General features: G+C 38.1%; 1 protein-coding gene across 1 annotated transcript in view; it reads right to left on the bottom strand.

The window, feature by feature from the left end:
- Positions 1-15661, bottom strand: part of Intu (inturned planar cell polarity protein) — a 65512-nt gene that overhangs the window by 21367 nt on the left and 28484 nt on the right. The window contains exons 4-8 of the mRNA XM_051185693.1: positions 13802-14005; positions 11527-11645; positions 8287-8376; positions 6038-6115; positions 1685-1874 (exon numbers count right to left, since the gene is read on the bottom strand). Of these exons, the coding sequence (XP_051041650.1) occupies positions 1685-1874; positions 6038-6115; positions 8287-8376; positions 11527-11645; positions 13802-14005 (681 nt within the window). The remainder of the gene's footprint in view (positions 1-1684; positions 1875-6037; positions 6116-8286; positions 8377-11526; positions 11646-13801; positions 14006-15661) is intronic.

The following is a 15661-nucleotide window of genomic DNA, read 5'->3' on the forward strand; positions in this document are numbered from 1 at the left end:
ATTACAAGGTTACAAAAAGCCAGCTCCAGTCCACCATCTAACCCAGAAAGTCAATGTAAGATGAACACATTACTCCTAAAATCATTATGACCACTACCATCGGGGTAGAGCAACCAATGGTAGAAGGATGGACTATATATTGTCAAGATCAAGTTTCTTCAATAAAGCAATTACGAAACAGGGACAGGAACCCAGGTGACTCTTAGCCAGGAAGCCAGCTCTCACTGGTACCCTCTGATGACAAAGGGCCTAGGGGACTTAAGCCTCTCCATGGTAAAAAGACCCCCAGTGGATGTGAGACAGGCTTTTGAGCCAGGGTCTTTCTTAAAGGCAATGTTATCTAGTTACTTTCTCTGTCAAAAAGTTCAGTTTTCTCATGAAAGTGACTTAGGAAAATGAGGTTGGGGATATAGTTCAGTGGCAGGACACTGGACAAGCACGCATAGGCTCCCAGGCTCAAGTTCCAGGACCAGGAACAAAAAGAAAATAGTCACTGTAGTCTGAGACTGGCAATTCACAGAAGTAATAAAAAAGATCAGAAGGTACAATTCCTTCAACTAAGGACCCTGTAATAGAACTTCCACAACTGTACCTACAGGTACAGTGAGTACTACCACTTTCCCCCTCTCATCTTGACATATCAACTTAAGGGGTCAGCAGTACACTGTAATTCACTTAGGTACATGTTGAAGGGCTTCACAAAGAATAGTTACAAGTCTGGGTGTCTTCAGGAGTATATAGTGTCACCTCATTTAATACTGAGAAAATGCTATAAGTAAAGGAATTACATGATAGATCATACTGAAGGTTTCTGAAGTGATCTTGTCAACTGTGTGAAGTTATGTGATACACAATCATGGGGTCATACTGGAAACACCTAACCATCATCATGTCCTATGTTGGTAAGCCACATATGGAACAAACCAAAAGATAAAACACATATGTTCATGGATAGGATGCAAGAAGCCCAGGCTTCAACCTCCAGCATCAAAAAACAAAACAAAACAAAACAAAACAACAACAAACAAAACAAAAGAATTATTTTGCTGTCAATGGACCATGTATTGTATTCTTATTAAGACTGTCTGTTAATAAAGATAATCAGAGAATCTGCTTGGATACAGTCTTTTAGTAGCACTAAAAAATGAAATAACATTCCATAGTTGCTCCTCTGTTCAAGAAAAAACTCACCTTAAATCTGGACAGAAACATAAAGCTGATCTTATGTTATAAATTTATAGTCATCAAATTGCTAAGGAAGACATATAGCTTAGATTTCTGAAAAGAATTCTGAGTTTGGAAACTTAAATATAAAATATGAAGAGAGAACCAATTTCTATTTTTAAAGGATCATTGGTTGAAGTTTATGTCACTGGATCTCCTACTTCATTCATCAGCTTCTCCATTTGCTACTTATAATATTGAAGAACACACACACACACACACACACACACACATAGACAGAGACAGAGAGAGAGACAGAGAAAAAGGAGAAGTAGGCCAGCAAGCTCAATCCTAGCACCTAGATAGAGATGGAGGAAGGGAATCAAGCATACTAACCCAACCTCTGACCTGTACAAATCATGGCAGCAGGCCTGCCCCCAAGTAATACATTTTAAAAATTGTTTTTAAAAGAAATTGAGAGCTCAAGATTCTGTATCTTACTTAGGAACCCTAAGATTACCTTGAGTTCCTGTGGAAGTGTGAGCCAACGGACTGCAGGGAGGCTGTCCAAAAGCACAGCACTGGCTGCATCGTATTGTTGAGCACTAGGGGTGGCACTGAGATGCAACTTGTCAGGTTGAAGAGCTCGTTGAAAGAACAAGCTGAAGAAATGATCCAAACGAGGAGTGTTCTCAACCTGGCAGAAGGCACTGAAGAAACAAGTTGTTTTACTCTTTGCCTCTTTGGGGGGCCTGCCACCTAGCTCCCAAATAATCACACACAGAACGCAGACTCAATTCTTACTTAAAAATGCCTAGCCTTAGCTTGGTTTATTTCTAGCCAGCTTTTCTTAAATTATCCCATCTAACTTTTGCCTCTGGGCTTTTAACTTTCTCTATTTCTGTCTATCTTACTTTCACTCTTACTCCATGGCTGGCTGTGTGGCTGGGTAGCTGGCCACTTCTTTCTCACTCCTTGATCTCTCTCACTTCTTCATCTCCCAAATTTCTCCTCCTATTTATTCTCTCTGCTGGCCAGTCCTGCCTATCCTTTCTCCTGCCTAGATATTGGCTTTTCGGTTCTAACTCACCAATCAGGTGTTTTAGACGGGCACAGTAACACAGTTTCACAGAGTTAAAAAAAAAAAAAAAAAAAAAAAAAAAAAACTGCAACACACCTTTGCATCATTAAACAAATACTGCACAGCATAAACAACTGTGACACATCTTAAACTGATATTCCACAACAGGGAGCTGGAAGTGAGCACAACCTGCGGAGAGGTCTATCGCCTTTTGCATGCTAACTCAAGAGCACTGAGGCATTCTTCCTCCCTTTTCCCTTAGTTACAGCCACTGTCCACTGTAGTGTGACTGGAGGAGGGTGTTAAGAAATACACTTTCTGTATTTAACAGGGGAACACCAGCAAAGAACTGCTAGGCCAACCCAGGGGGCATGTGCACAAGAAAAATGGCTGAAGTACACATTTCCATCCTCAATATCTTCCAACTATTTACAATTCCTAATGTCTTTCAAGGGATAGAGGGTAATAGAGACATCTTTGAATCTTACTAGGCAGCTGTCATAAGACCAATCAGCGGGCATCTCTAAATTTTGATTTTTTAAAAGTCAAAATTGGGGTTAATGTGATCCAACTCACCTGCAAATCACCACTTCTTGTGGTGCTTACTACGAGTACACAGGAACCAAAAAATAAGGAGCGAAGCTATTTTCCTCCTCACTTAAGGGCACAAGCATTGGAGGGAGGGAAGGAAGTAGGGAAAAAGGGGAGGGGGAGACTGGAAGATTAAATAGCTGATTTTAGACAGGCAAAAGCAATCCTGCATTAATCATGCTACTCCTTGGAACAGCTCAGAAGATGACACAATGGCTGGCTCATATCATGACAAAGTAATAGTCAATGATTCATCCTACAAATATGTAAGTGCCTACTTTGTTCCAGTCACTACTCTCTTTGCTAGGAGTGCAGCAATAAAATCAAGACAGAAGACAATAGTTACAGTGGAGTACACATTCTGATGCAGTGAGGCAAGGAGATGACAGGAGTGTGGATGGGTAGTATGACTGGTCAGGTATTTATTTTACACATAGGATATTATGACATTGCTCAGGCTGGCCTAAACTTGTGAGCCTCCCAAAGAGCTAGGACTACATATATGCAACTTCGTATCCAGTTTGCTGTGTTAAAGTAAATAAGAAAGCCTCTAATAATAGGCCATGTAAGTTGGTATTGCTATCCCTGTATGAAGAAGACCCAGGAGGAGGAAAGAGTACAGAGTCTGGGGTGGAGCAAATTTGCCATTGTGTAAGGCAAGGGGTTGGGTATAGTTCAAGATCTGATCAGATAGGGTGGCAGGTGGGACCCATATAATAATGTTGATAATTCTAACTGCTTTATTGAAATAAATTAATGTAGTGGGCCATTGTAGTACCATGGAGCAGGTGTTTGGCAGGAAAATGGTAAACACAGAGAAGTGGATGGAGATGCACTTCAGACAGGTTGGGACTTAATGATGGATTAGTTGGGAATGGTGAAAAGAAACGTAGCTTTAATTTGCTCATAACATTAACATGAACTAACACACAACTTCAAAATGATCCTTAAGTCATTGGACATTTACAAAACCTTTTTGAAATCTTTTTATTAAAAAAATAAAAAATTGCTACAAAAGTTCTACTAGTAACTGCTTATATCTGTATTGCTTCTTAAAGAAGTCATATTTCCATTTGTTTTCTTAGTTTGTGCTTCACGTCCCCATTTAAACAAGGGAAAATTAATTAAATCTGTTGCCACTACATAGATATTTTTGTATCAATAGAAGGTGAAATTCAGAGAAACTAGGACTTTCTGCTCTCAGCTTACTCTGCGGACCATTCAACAACTTATGTAGTTGGTTGACATGTATGAAATCCATTGCAGAAAGTTAATCTTTGATAATCTCTCAGTTTGTGGGAACACCTCAACTAGGGCACAATACTGCAAAGTTTGCCCCTTTAATATAACTTTAAAAAGGCAATTAATATCACAGTCTCATTCCTCATTAATTAAAATCATATTGGTGAAAGGCAAAGGCACTGTGTCTGGGTGACCATTCTTTTGCACCTCATTCATTTGGTAGTTTATGGTAAACAATCAAGTTGGGAGTGATGTGGCTCGTCCAATGGAGAATGTGACAAATAAAATGAACTTTCCAGATGGACATAAAAGAAGTTCATCCAAGAATCCTTGAGCTTTGTGACCATAAAGAATGAACATAGTGTAAAGATAGTGTAAACTATCTTTCAGTTTCTATTCTGGTATACTCTGGTGTTTAGAGCAAAGATATCACTTTAAGCCCCAGAGGTACTAGAACCTGCAGAAATCCCACTGAAGAAAAATGCTTTCCGTTCATAATTCTGTACATTCAAATGATGAGCAGTTACCTCAATTTTTCCCTTTAAATCAGGAAATATATATCACATTATAAAGTTAAAAACCAAGGAGCACCAACAACTAGCCAAAGTGCCAAAAATAAGTGATGGTTGAGTGCTTGGCCCTAAATGGGATATCCTTATCACCCCACCCCAGGGCTTATCCTCAAAGTGAAGAATGGAAGAGTCAGAGGGTATGTAGGGAGACATGCAAGACACCGGCTGGGTACAACAGGGTCATTGCACTTGTGTACTCATTATAGCTATGGCTGTCCGCACAGATCTGTACAAGACTGGAATCATTGACATTTCATCATGGACAGAGTGGCCCATGAGGGACTAGTGACACTTAATGGTTTCTTCAGTGGTGTAGCCACTGGAAAGTTGCCCATGTCCTTGTAAATAATCCCTGGCAATGCTCATGCAGCAATCCTAATAAACTCAGTCACATGACACATGAAAGTGTGGGGGGGGGGTTCAGGAGAAGGAGGAGGTAACAGAGGTAATGAAGAGTGATCATGACTAGAATTCACTGAACCTGACAAAGGATAAAAAATGGAAAAAAGGGGAGCAGAAAGTATGCCTAAAACAGACACACATATTCATATTTTATGGAGAATACATGAAGGAATACATATGGCACCTTAACATTCCATACAGTGTATCTGATTTCTACTAACTGTATTTTGTTAGTTTATTTTGTTTTCTGAGACAAGGACTATAATTCAGAGTGGCCTGGAAACTTCTTACGTAGCCTAAGTCTGCCCTGAACTTAGAGTAATCCTCCTGCCTCAGATTCTCAAATGCTGAGACTACAGGTGTGAGCTACCATGCCTAGGTAAACACATATTTTAAATTAAGCTTTTTGAATAAAGAAACATTTTTTTGGTTAGTGAAATAGCAAAGAAAACACATTTACTTAAAATCTTAACCTCTTCTGTATTCTACACAGGTAAATGCTATATTTGCCTCTAAAGAAATGCACAAGTTTGTAATGGTTCATTTATTAGAATATAGAACTAGAAGTAATCACTATATCTTGTACTAAATAGTATTTTGTGAATTTCCACATTGTACATATTGGAATCTACAAAGGAAGAAGTAATAGCGTCATGGTTTCACTAAAAGGTATGGCGGTTCACATCTATAGTCCCTGCACCTGGGAGGCTGAGGTAGCAGGATCATGAATTCTAGCCCTCCCAGGCTACAAAGCAAGGCCAGGCTAGTCTGAGCTACACAGGGAGGTTCTCTCTCTCAAAAAAAATCATAATTTAATTTAATAAAAATTAAGAAAGAAAAAAAAAGGAAAGAAAACACGAAATTGTCACAGGGAGAAGAAAAGAATGAACTAACAACTTGCTTGTCACTCAAGAGTCACTGCCAAGCATAGAGGAAGACACAGAACCATAACTTGACATGAGACAGAGCCCAGTGAAACACTTACCTGTCTAAGGAACCATACATGAACTTCAGGGTTTGGGCTGCATCTTCTATCATGTTCCTTAGCTGGGGAAGAGGAACTCTTAAAAGAAGAAATGCAGTTACTACAAGCCCCAAAGAAACAAGATGTCCCTTACATTTACATATTAGTACAATTTAGTCAGCTGTGGGCAGAGCTGTTAAATACTACTTACCCAACTAGTGAATGATCACCCTAAGGCAGGAAAGACACTTCAGCATTGCAGTGTCACTGTTTCACTAAAGATACTGAACAGCTGGGCAAAACACTCTGTGCTAAGTCTTGACTCCCCAGATTCTCTAGCATGAATAAGCTTCAGGTTTGAAAGAAAATGGCCCCCTTAGGGAGTGGCACTATAGGAGGTGTGGCCTTGTTGGAGTACATGTGGCCTTGTTGGAGGAAGTGTGTCACTGCGGAGGCAGATTTGAGGGCTCATATGCTCAAGCCATGCTTACTGTGCAATTTACTTCTTGTTGCCTGTGGATAAGATGTAGAACTCTCAGCTCCTTCTCAAGCACCTTGTCTGCCTACATGCTGTCATGTTTCTCACCATGACAATAATGGATTAAATCTGTGAAACTCTCAGCCAGCTCCAATAAAATGTTTTCCTTTATAAAGCTGCCATGGTCATGGAGTCTCTTCACAGTAATAGAAACAATAAGGCAGAAGTTGGTACCAGGGACTGCTGTATTGCTGTGAAAGGCCTGCCCATGTTTTTGGGTTAGTAAAGCAGTGGGATGCTTCAAGTGCTGATTAATGGGCCATACTAGTAGGAGCATGAAAGCCAGAGGTACTCAGGGTGATTTGAGCTGTGGGGTCTGGCTCAAGAGGTTTCAGAGGAGGAGGATTTTACTATGCTGCTTAGATTGTTCTTGTGATATTTTTGGTGAAGAATGTGACTCCTTTTGCCCTTGTCAGAAAAGTCTGCCTGAGGCTAAAGTGAAGAGTTTTAGATTAATTTCACTGGCAGAGGAAATCTCAAAACAACCTAGTGTAGACTCTGTTGAGAGATTGCTAGTGTTGACACTTATGAAGATTTATAACGGAAAGAAGAAACAGAAAGGAAAAACACAAAATATACAATTTGAGAAGGAAAGGGGAACTGGGAAGTGGAATAGTGCTAAACCCTGTGTTCAAGAAGATAAACAGATTAAGAAATGAAATAAAGGAAGAGGTGACCTCAGGACAAGGCTCCACCCAGCTAAGCGTGTAACCTATGAAAAGGAATTAAAGAACATCTTAAGTCTAGGAATGGTGAAACATGTCTTTAATCTAATCCCAGCATTCTGGATACAGAGGCAAGCAAAGCCAGTTTGGTCTACTGAGAAAGTTTCAGGACAGTCTAGCTTAGGCAGTAAAGGAAACCCATGAAAACAGAAAGTTGGTGAAGATTTGATTGAAGGGGCCATGTTTCAGCCCTAGTAAGCAGCAGAACTTAGCATCTTCAGCCATGTGGTTCTGGTTTTACAGTTAAGCATAGAAGAAAGGTATTATGGAATCTTCCTCCCCTATTAAAGAAAGCTGCTGAGGCCAGGCATGTTTCAGGGATGTCCCTGAATGGAGACCCAGAGTTGTAAAGCTATGATAGTGAAGCCTGAATTGCCTTGAAGACACATGAGGTTGGAGATTTCAGAGCCACTGAGGAAAGCTTATGACCAGCCCAAGAGAAAGAAGTATGTTTCAGTCAACAAGGCTGAAAGGAGTTGGAGATCTGAAGAGCATTTTGGCATCAGACATAGCGATGAAGAGGTTGGAGTTTGTTCAGCTGGTTTTTGGTCTTGCTTTGGTCCAGTATTTCCTCACTGTGTTCCCTTCCCTATGTTTTGGAATGGTAATGTATCTTATGACATTAAATGCTTGAGGTATGTGATCTACTTTGTGATTTTTACTTTTACAGAGCATTACAGTTAAGAGATTGCCATGTTTCTCAGAAGAGACTTTGGATGTGGAAACAAATTTGAGACTATTATAGATTATGGGGACTTTTGAAGTTGAACTAAATGCTACCTCTGTGTTGTCTGTACTGACAGCCCCCTCAAACACAGGTAACTACTACCCCATTGTGGCACCTTGGGATCATAAAACCATCACAAGGAGTTGGCTTTTTGATAAAAGTAGCATACTTTTGATGAGATAGACTTTTTTTTTTACTATTATTTTACTTTTTTGTTGTTACCATAGTTTCAGAAATGGTTTGTAAAGGTAAACAAACAAACAAAAAGTTCTCAACTCACTCTTCAGCAGGCAGGCCAATTAACAACAGCTTGTCAGATTCTTTCAAAAAAGCAACGTGAATTTGTTTCCCATTTAAATGGAGGGATGAGCTAAGGAAAACATAAATTCAAGATGTGGTTAGAATATATTTTATGAAGTTTTAAAAATATCTTTAAAAGGTTACACATGGCATAATTTAAGTACTGAATTGCTTAATAAGCAAATTTCTTGGCACATACCTAACTACCACACAGAAAACACAGGGGTTGTGTAACAACAAAAATACATTTGGAATTGTCTCCAAACCCCCGGGACACACAAAACTAGAATCATTACATGCCTTCAACCCTGCTCTCAGGAGACTGTGTGTTCAAAACCAGCCTGAATAACAAAGTTCCAGAACAGCAGCAGTTACACAGTGAGGCCCTTCCTGTATCAAACTGGGGTATATGTGACATTAAGTAACTACACACAGTTTAGTTTTTTTTAAACAAATGTTTCCATCCTAGCTCAGTAATTCTGTAGAGACTTTTTGATTGCCCATGTATGGGCATGATCACTAAGGAGATTACAAAGAAAAGAAAACAGTGATTCAGGCTAAATGATGACAACCCAACAATATAAGATGCGGGTATAGAGGCCAGTGATAAAACTGGAGTCATATGCACATCTTGCTCAACGGAACTCCAGGACAGGCATGTGCACGGCGTGATGGTTACAGAGGGAGTGCTCCTGTCAGCTGTCAGTGTGGGCATTTCATGCAGTGTGCAGTTTATTCTTAACTATACTTCATAAGGCTGCAAACAATTAGATAACTTCTCAAAAGAAATACACCAACCAACCATGGAAATATAGAGAACACAAGTGTGTGCCACCTTAAATAAAAAGCTATTAAGCAGATTTTCTCCCAAACAATATTATTTTTGTTTAAAGTTTAAAGGTATATATACTTTTAGGAAAATATTAGCTTTGTTTATATCACACTAGCATTATTACATTTTTTTAAAAAAGAATATGCAACAAGACACACATAGTGTTAAGGAATTCTGAAAATAGCATTTCACATTTATTGTTTCCTCAAAATGGTTTTCCTAGCTGTCCTTACTGCTTGTATTTGGTTACCTCATGTCTTATCATTATTGTCAAGATCTAGCTACTAATTAAAATGGCATCTATCCTACATAGCAGAGAAAACAAAGAACAAACCTACATGAAAAATCTTAAATTTAAAATAAAACAAAACTGAAAACAAACAAAAAATTAAAACATTACTCTAGGTACTACAGTGATGGCTTGGTAGTTAAGAACACTTGCTGCTCTTCCAGAAGATAAGTTTTGTTCCCGGCACCCATGTCAGGTATACATGTGTGTCTTTAACTCCCAACTTCCAGGAATTCAATGCCTCTGGCTTCTGTAGGCACCCACACTCATGTTCACAAATCACCCCTACTCATACATACAATTAAAAACATATTTTTAAGCAACACTTATGATTCTAGTCATTTGAAATGTCTACTGGTGGGATCTCTCCCAGGTAAGGCTAGCAAGCCAATGGGTGCCTGGGGCTTGGGCTGTGGTGTATAGGATGATTGCTAAGAGGCACGGGGTTTCTTTTTAAGGTGATAAAAATGTTTTGACATTGATCATGGCCAATCTATGAATATACTTGAAACTATTTACTTGTATACTTTTTCAAAATAGAAGTATTTGTTTTATTTTATGTGTATGGTTGTTTTGCCACCATGTATATCTGCACCATGTGCATGCCTGGTACCAAAGGAGGCGCAAGAGGGCACTAGATCCCCTGGAAACGAAGTTACAGATGGTTTGGGATACCATGTTGGTTCTGAGAACCAAACTCAGGTCCTCTGGAAGAGCAGCCAGTGCTTTTAACCTCTGAGCAATCTCTTTAGGCCCTACTTGCACACTTTTAAAAATGGGTAATTTGTATGATTTATTGACTAGAATTAAACATTAAAAAATTAAAAGGGAGGGTGGGACCAAAGCTCAGTGGTATAGAGCACTTAACTGACAGGTATGAGCCCCTTGTTTTAATCCCTGCAACAAATGAATGAATGAATGTCTAACAAGCTGCTTTTATAAATACAAATTTATATATGAAGTTTTACATCCTACTATCTTCAAATATATAATTAGTATATCTATATATTAAAAAGTCAGAAATTTATACCTAACTTTTATTTAGGGAAACAAGTAATTTCTTCCCATTATTTTACATACCCCATACCTTCTTAAACTTTTAAGTGTAATATTTACCAGGAGATGGGAAACAAAAGTTAAAATCTGAGAGACCCAACTTCATATTTTATCAGTAACATGGGAGCTGCTAAAACTTTTTTCATGATTACTGAAATATTAAAGTAGAAAAATACTAATAATTTATTTTATGAAAAACCAAAGTCAAACGTTCTGAGCTCCTCATTCCCTATCTTAACCATGGCATCAATGTCAGGCCTGACAAATAGTGTGGGGTGGGCTCTTTCAATGGCTGAGGAGTTCCCCTCCCTTTCCTCTCTCCCTCCTCATCTTTCCCCTCTCCTTCCCCCGTGCTAGGGATGGACACAAGGGCATGTGTAGGGTGTTATCTCAGTTCCTTTTCTTTTGCACTTTCATTACTAAATAAACCTCACATGACCCTGAGTCCTGAATAGCCCTCCTACAGCACATTCTATATTTTTCTACATATATCATTACTGTAAAATCAGAGTATTTTCTAACCATGTGAAAATTTAGTATATTGCTTAGTGAGTTGACAATCACAATAAAACATAAGGAAATCAAGATATATAATAATGCCATGTTTAAAATATAACACTTTCTTTTAAAGTAATTACATGTTTGTGTATGTGTGCATATGGCATGTGTACCACAGTTTGAGTGTGGCGTTTGGAGGACAACTTGTAAGAGTCCACTATCTGATCCCTGGAATTTAACTCAGTCTGACAGGCTTGACAGCAAGTGCCTTTACCTATGAACTGTCTTGCCAACTCAAAGATGACATTGTCATGAAGATTTGTCTATGGGTCAACAGGCAACATTTAATTAACTTAATTAAATGATCCTGGAAAATCCCAGACCTGTGACTAAATAAAAATATACACTCCAAATGATAAAAATCAATGTTTAGCAGAAACAGATGCACAGATATCCTCCCCACAGTAGACCTCTGCCACAGACAGGAATAGGTTTATCTAGCTAACTAACTTGAGAATGTGAAAAAAAGAGTGAAACCTTGTTACCTGGTAACTTGTGTTCCAGTTACACTTTCCAGCATGTCACAGAGTGTGAGAAAAATCCCCCTTACACTCTTGAGTTTCTGAGAGGCTTCAGACACTGGGTAATGGTACAGAATTTCCTGCTGTTAGGGAAAGAACAAATGTTCTCAGATGCTACATTCAACATCTGTCCAGAAAGTTCAGACTTTATATGAAGAACAGAACAGCAATCCTTTCAGTTTTAGTCGAGCTTCACTCAAACCCAGGGACAGAACTTCACACTTCACACTTCAACAAGCATTTCAAATGCTACACTTGAAAGTAAGTTTAGAGACTATACTGCCCAGGAGAACGATCTATACAGTCAAAATTATTATTGATTTCAAATAGTCTTTTAAGCTTTAATCCCATGCGTTATTTCTAGGAGTCTTTAATTTCTTTCATACCAAATCTTAAAAGATAATTATTTTGGTGATATCATTACATATTTACTTAATTATATTGACAAAATAAGAATACAAAACTGAAGAAGTACAAACAGGGAGAAAAAATATCACAAGAGTATACAATCTGAAACTTAAATATGGGCAGGTTTAAATAGTATAAATATATATAAAAGGGCACATTTTATTTTAAATTGTAGAAAATGCTAATTTACATGATAATGTAGAAAATGGTTACTATTTTCTATCTTCAATGAGACCCTGTTTCTAGGAAATAGAGCTTTTAACAAACTACAGTAATGACTCTCTAGGATCTGCAGTGTGATGATGCTCCTAGAACACTGGGCAGCTTGAACCTCATTTTCTGCAGACACTTAGGCAACATTGATTTTTCTCACATGGCAGTTTAAAAGTACAAAAAATTAAAACTTCTGGATAGAAATCATGAAGGATTGAGAGTAAATTCCAATTGCGCTAATGGCTATAATTACTACAATGGAAAGTCCAAACTCCTGGAATATTATAGTGGCCTAGCTTTTCCTTAGTTCTGTCTCTAAAGATTGTTAAATATCTATATGAGAAATAGTTATGTGGCAGTGTCCATATATTTACAATTTTTATATCATCAGAGTTATGGTGATGACATACAGTGAAACCTACTTTTTATACTTACTAAGACCATCTAATATATGCAAATTATTCAATATATACTATGGGATATGTTTGCCAAATACATTGCACAATGATTCAAATTTTATTGCACTTTTAATTTTGAAAATACTTACAAAGTACTTTATTATAATTTTATTAGTTATCCCTAGAAACATGAATTAAAATCTAACATGAGTTAAAATCTTCTGTGATGTTGACTAAATAAATTTAAACCTTGTCCAACAAATACTTCTTTGCCAAAATACCAAATGCTGTTTTAAGCAGTCTTTGATTAGCTTTTTAGAAGTCTCTGTCTTGTGGTCCTAGCATTCCAAATCTTGTAATTTGAAAAGAAGTTCTGTATCAATTATGTAACTCTCAGAGAAAGAAATGACCCTATGACATTTCATTGTAAAGTAACATAGTAGGGGAAAAAAGGCCATTTAAGGAAGTCTCCATAGGAGTCTTAAAAGCCTTGGTATTGAAGGGTTGGCAAGCTCTGCAGTGCCCAGCCAATTCAATTAGCTCTATTTTTAAAGCCCTTGTTAGTAGCTTGCACTTACAGAAGCTTCCACTCTGCATGGTAAGAATAAAGAACCTCTCCTAATCACGATATTGCTACAGAACTGGCCATAGACAGCAACTTGTTTATTTGTAACGCATTCACACACTTTCCCAGGGAAAGTCAGGCACGACAACATGTGGGCTAGAAAGGTTCTGGAAAGTACACTCAAAACTTGGGAGACTTAAAAAAGAAATGCTTAAATGTTTCATTTGTTCCACAGATACAAGGAGCCAGCAAGGTGTAAGAAATTAGAACTATTATTAACACTGCATGTCTATGTATTTTCTAGAACACAAAAAATTCCAAGTATTACATATGCAAATAATATAATCTTTACTATTTCAACTTTTATTAAACAGAAAACAACATGAAGAAATGCATGCCTCATATAACACACTGGAAAAAGACAAGGAAGCTTTTGGGGTCTCACTCCCTATCACTTAGAAGAGCTGAAAAGTGCATGCACTCTTATCTGTTTTAAAACACTGCTGATAAGAAGTATCTACAGCAGCACAACACACATAATATATAGAGAACAGCGATAAGAGACAGCTCATTCTCTCTGTTCCTCTTCAAGTCTGAAAATGCTAGAAGGACAGATGGTCCCCTCCTTTTGCAGCATAGGGGAGCAGACACTCACCTCCTCCTTGGACATCTCTGACTGGAGCTGCAGCGTGAGATACATGCTGATGTGCGGGGTGTCCAGGATACTGTGCTGGATGCTGTCGGCCTCTGACCCGCAGAGAAGTTTCACCAAATCATTTGTGCTCGACTGTGTCTTTTTCTTTTTGGGCTGGGCTGTTTCCTTTTTCACAGCATATGCATTCTCAAATGTCAGCTTCACCTGGAAAACATAAAACAAAATGTTTGATTTTTCAACAAGGCAAAAATTAAAAAGAGAGACTTGGGGGGGGGTCAAGGGCAATCTCACACATTTGGAGTGGCCTTTCCTTCCAAATGGGGCAGGTACATTAAAAAAAAAAAAAAAAAAAAAAAAAAAAAGAAAGGCATTTGCTGCATTTTGCATTTGCTGACATGTATAGTCAGGAAGGAGTGCACATGATGGAGATGGTACCTCAGAGCAAGGGCTAATGGTGAGGACAGTGAATTCACTTATGTCTGTATCTAACTCCTAGCTCCTTGCACAGTGGTGGGTACACACACACACACACACACACACACACACACACACACTTACTTACAAATGTTTATTGATTGAAAAGTACAATACAAAGAAAGTAATAAAAGTACAATACCCTGTATAAAAATTCACTCATATAAATGTAGTCACTAACTATGCAAAGTATCAGAGAAGAGCAGAAATCCATATCATTTGTGTGTAGAATAGAGTCACTATACACCGTCAATGCTCACAACACTGACTCATCAAAGGAAGATGAGTGGGAGACACTGGGGGTAGGGGGGAAATCTCATACATTGGGAGTTGCCTTTCATTCCAAACAGGGCAGGTTTCAAATAGTCTTCTCTCAGACAGTCTTTGTAGCTCTTTAAAGAAGGGCCAGAGATAGTGCTATCAAATAATCATGGCATTCAGGACCCTGCTCCACTAGGATTATCTATCAGTTTTATCGGGATAGTTTTAATTTCACAGTCTGATGTCAAGATTGGTCAGAAACCAGAATGCAGCTGTTTTCCAGATGCTGAAAGGCACCTTCCACCTCTCAGGCACCCCTCCTTGAAAATGGGGACACATACCCAGTGCCAGGGGACCAGAGAAAATCTGCTCATTTCAAAGATGTACCAGCATGAGCATATGATGAACTCTGGATAATGAGGGCATTGTCCAAAGCTCTGTAGCCACAGTCCCCAGATGTTTATATTTTGAAATGTCCTTTAAAAGAGAACATTCCATAAAGTTTTAAATTTAGAGTCAAATGATGCTTTTCAAAATAAGAGTAGGCCAGGCATGATGGTTGTTCCCTTTAATCCCTGTAGGAGCAGGTGGATCTCTGTGAGTTCAAGGTCAGCCTGGTCTACCAGGCCAGCCAGGACTGTTAACATTGACACTCTGTCTCAAACTAGTTAATTAATTAATGATTGATCAAGAATAAAGAACTCTAGACAATGCTTGAAAGCAGGTAACATTGTATTAAGGCATCAAGTTACATTGAGGAAAATACTTAAAGACTAAAAACAATACTAAATAATTCCTATTTTAGTAATTTATTATAAGAGGTGCCATTCTAATTCTAAATGTGTTAAGTACTAATACATTATGATCACTTTTAAAAATAACTTTTATATACTTTCATTTAAAACATTAAACATATATAAGATATATATAAGCATATATATACATATAGAATTCACATAATCCTAAGCTACCTACCCAACTGGTATTATATTATAAAACAAAACATGTTGAAAAAAAATCTCCAAAAGAAAAAAAACCCAGGAATTTCTTTCTTGTTGGCAAGGAAGAAGTGTTTGGGTCGCATTCAATTTTGCTTATCTGGAGCTGATAGCAGCTTTTATTGAA

The sequence above is a fragment of the Phodopus roborovskii genome, unplaced genomic scaffold (assembly GCF_943737965.1).
Source record: "Phodopus roborovskii unplaced genomic scaffold, PHOROB, whole genome shotgun sequence".
Lineage (NCBI taxonomy): Eukaryota > Metazoa > Chordata > Mammalia > Rodentia > Cricetidae > Phodopus > Phodopus roborovskii.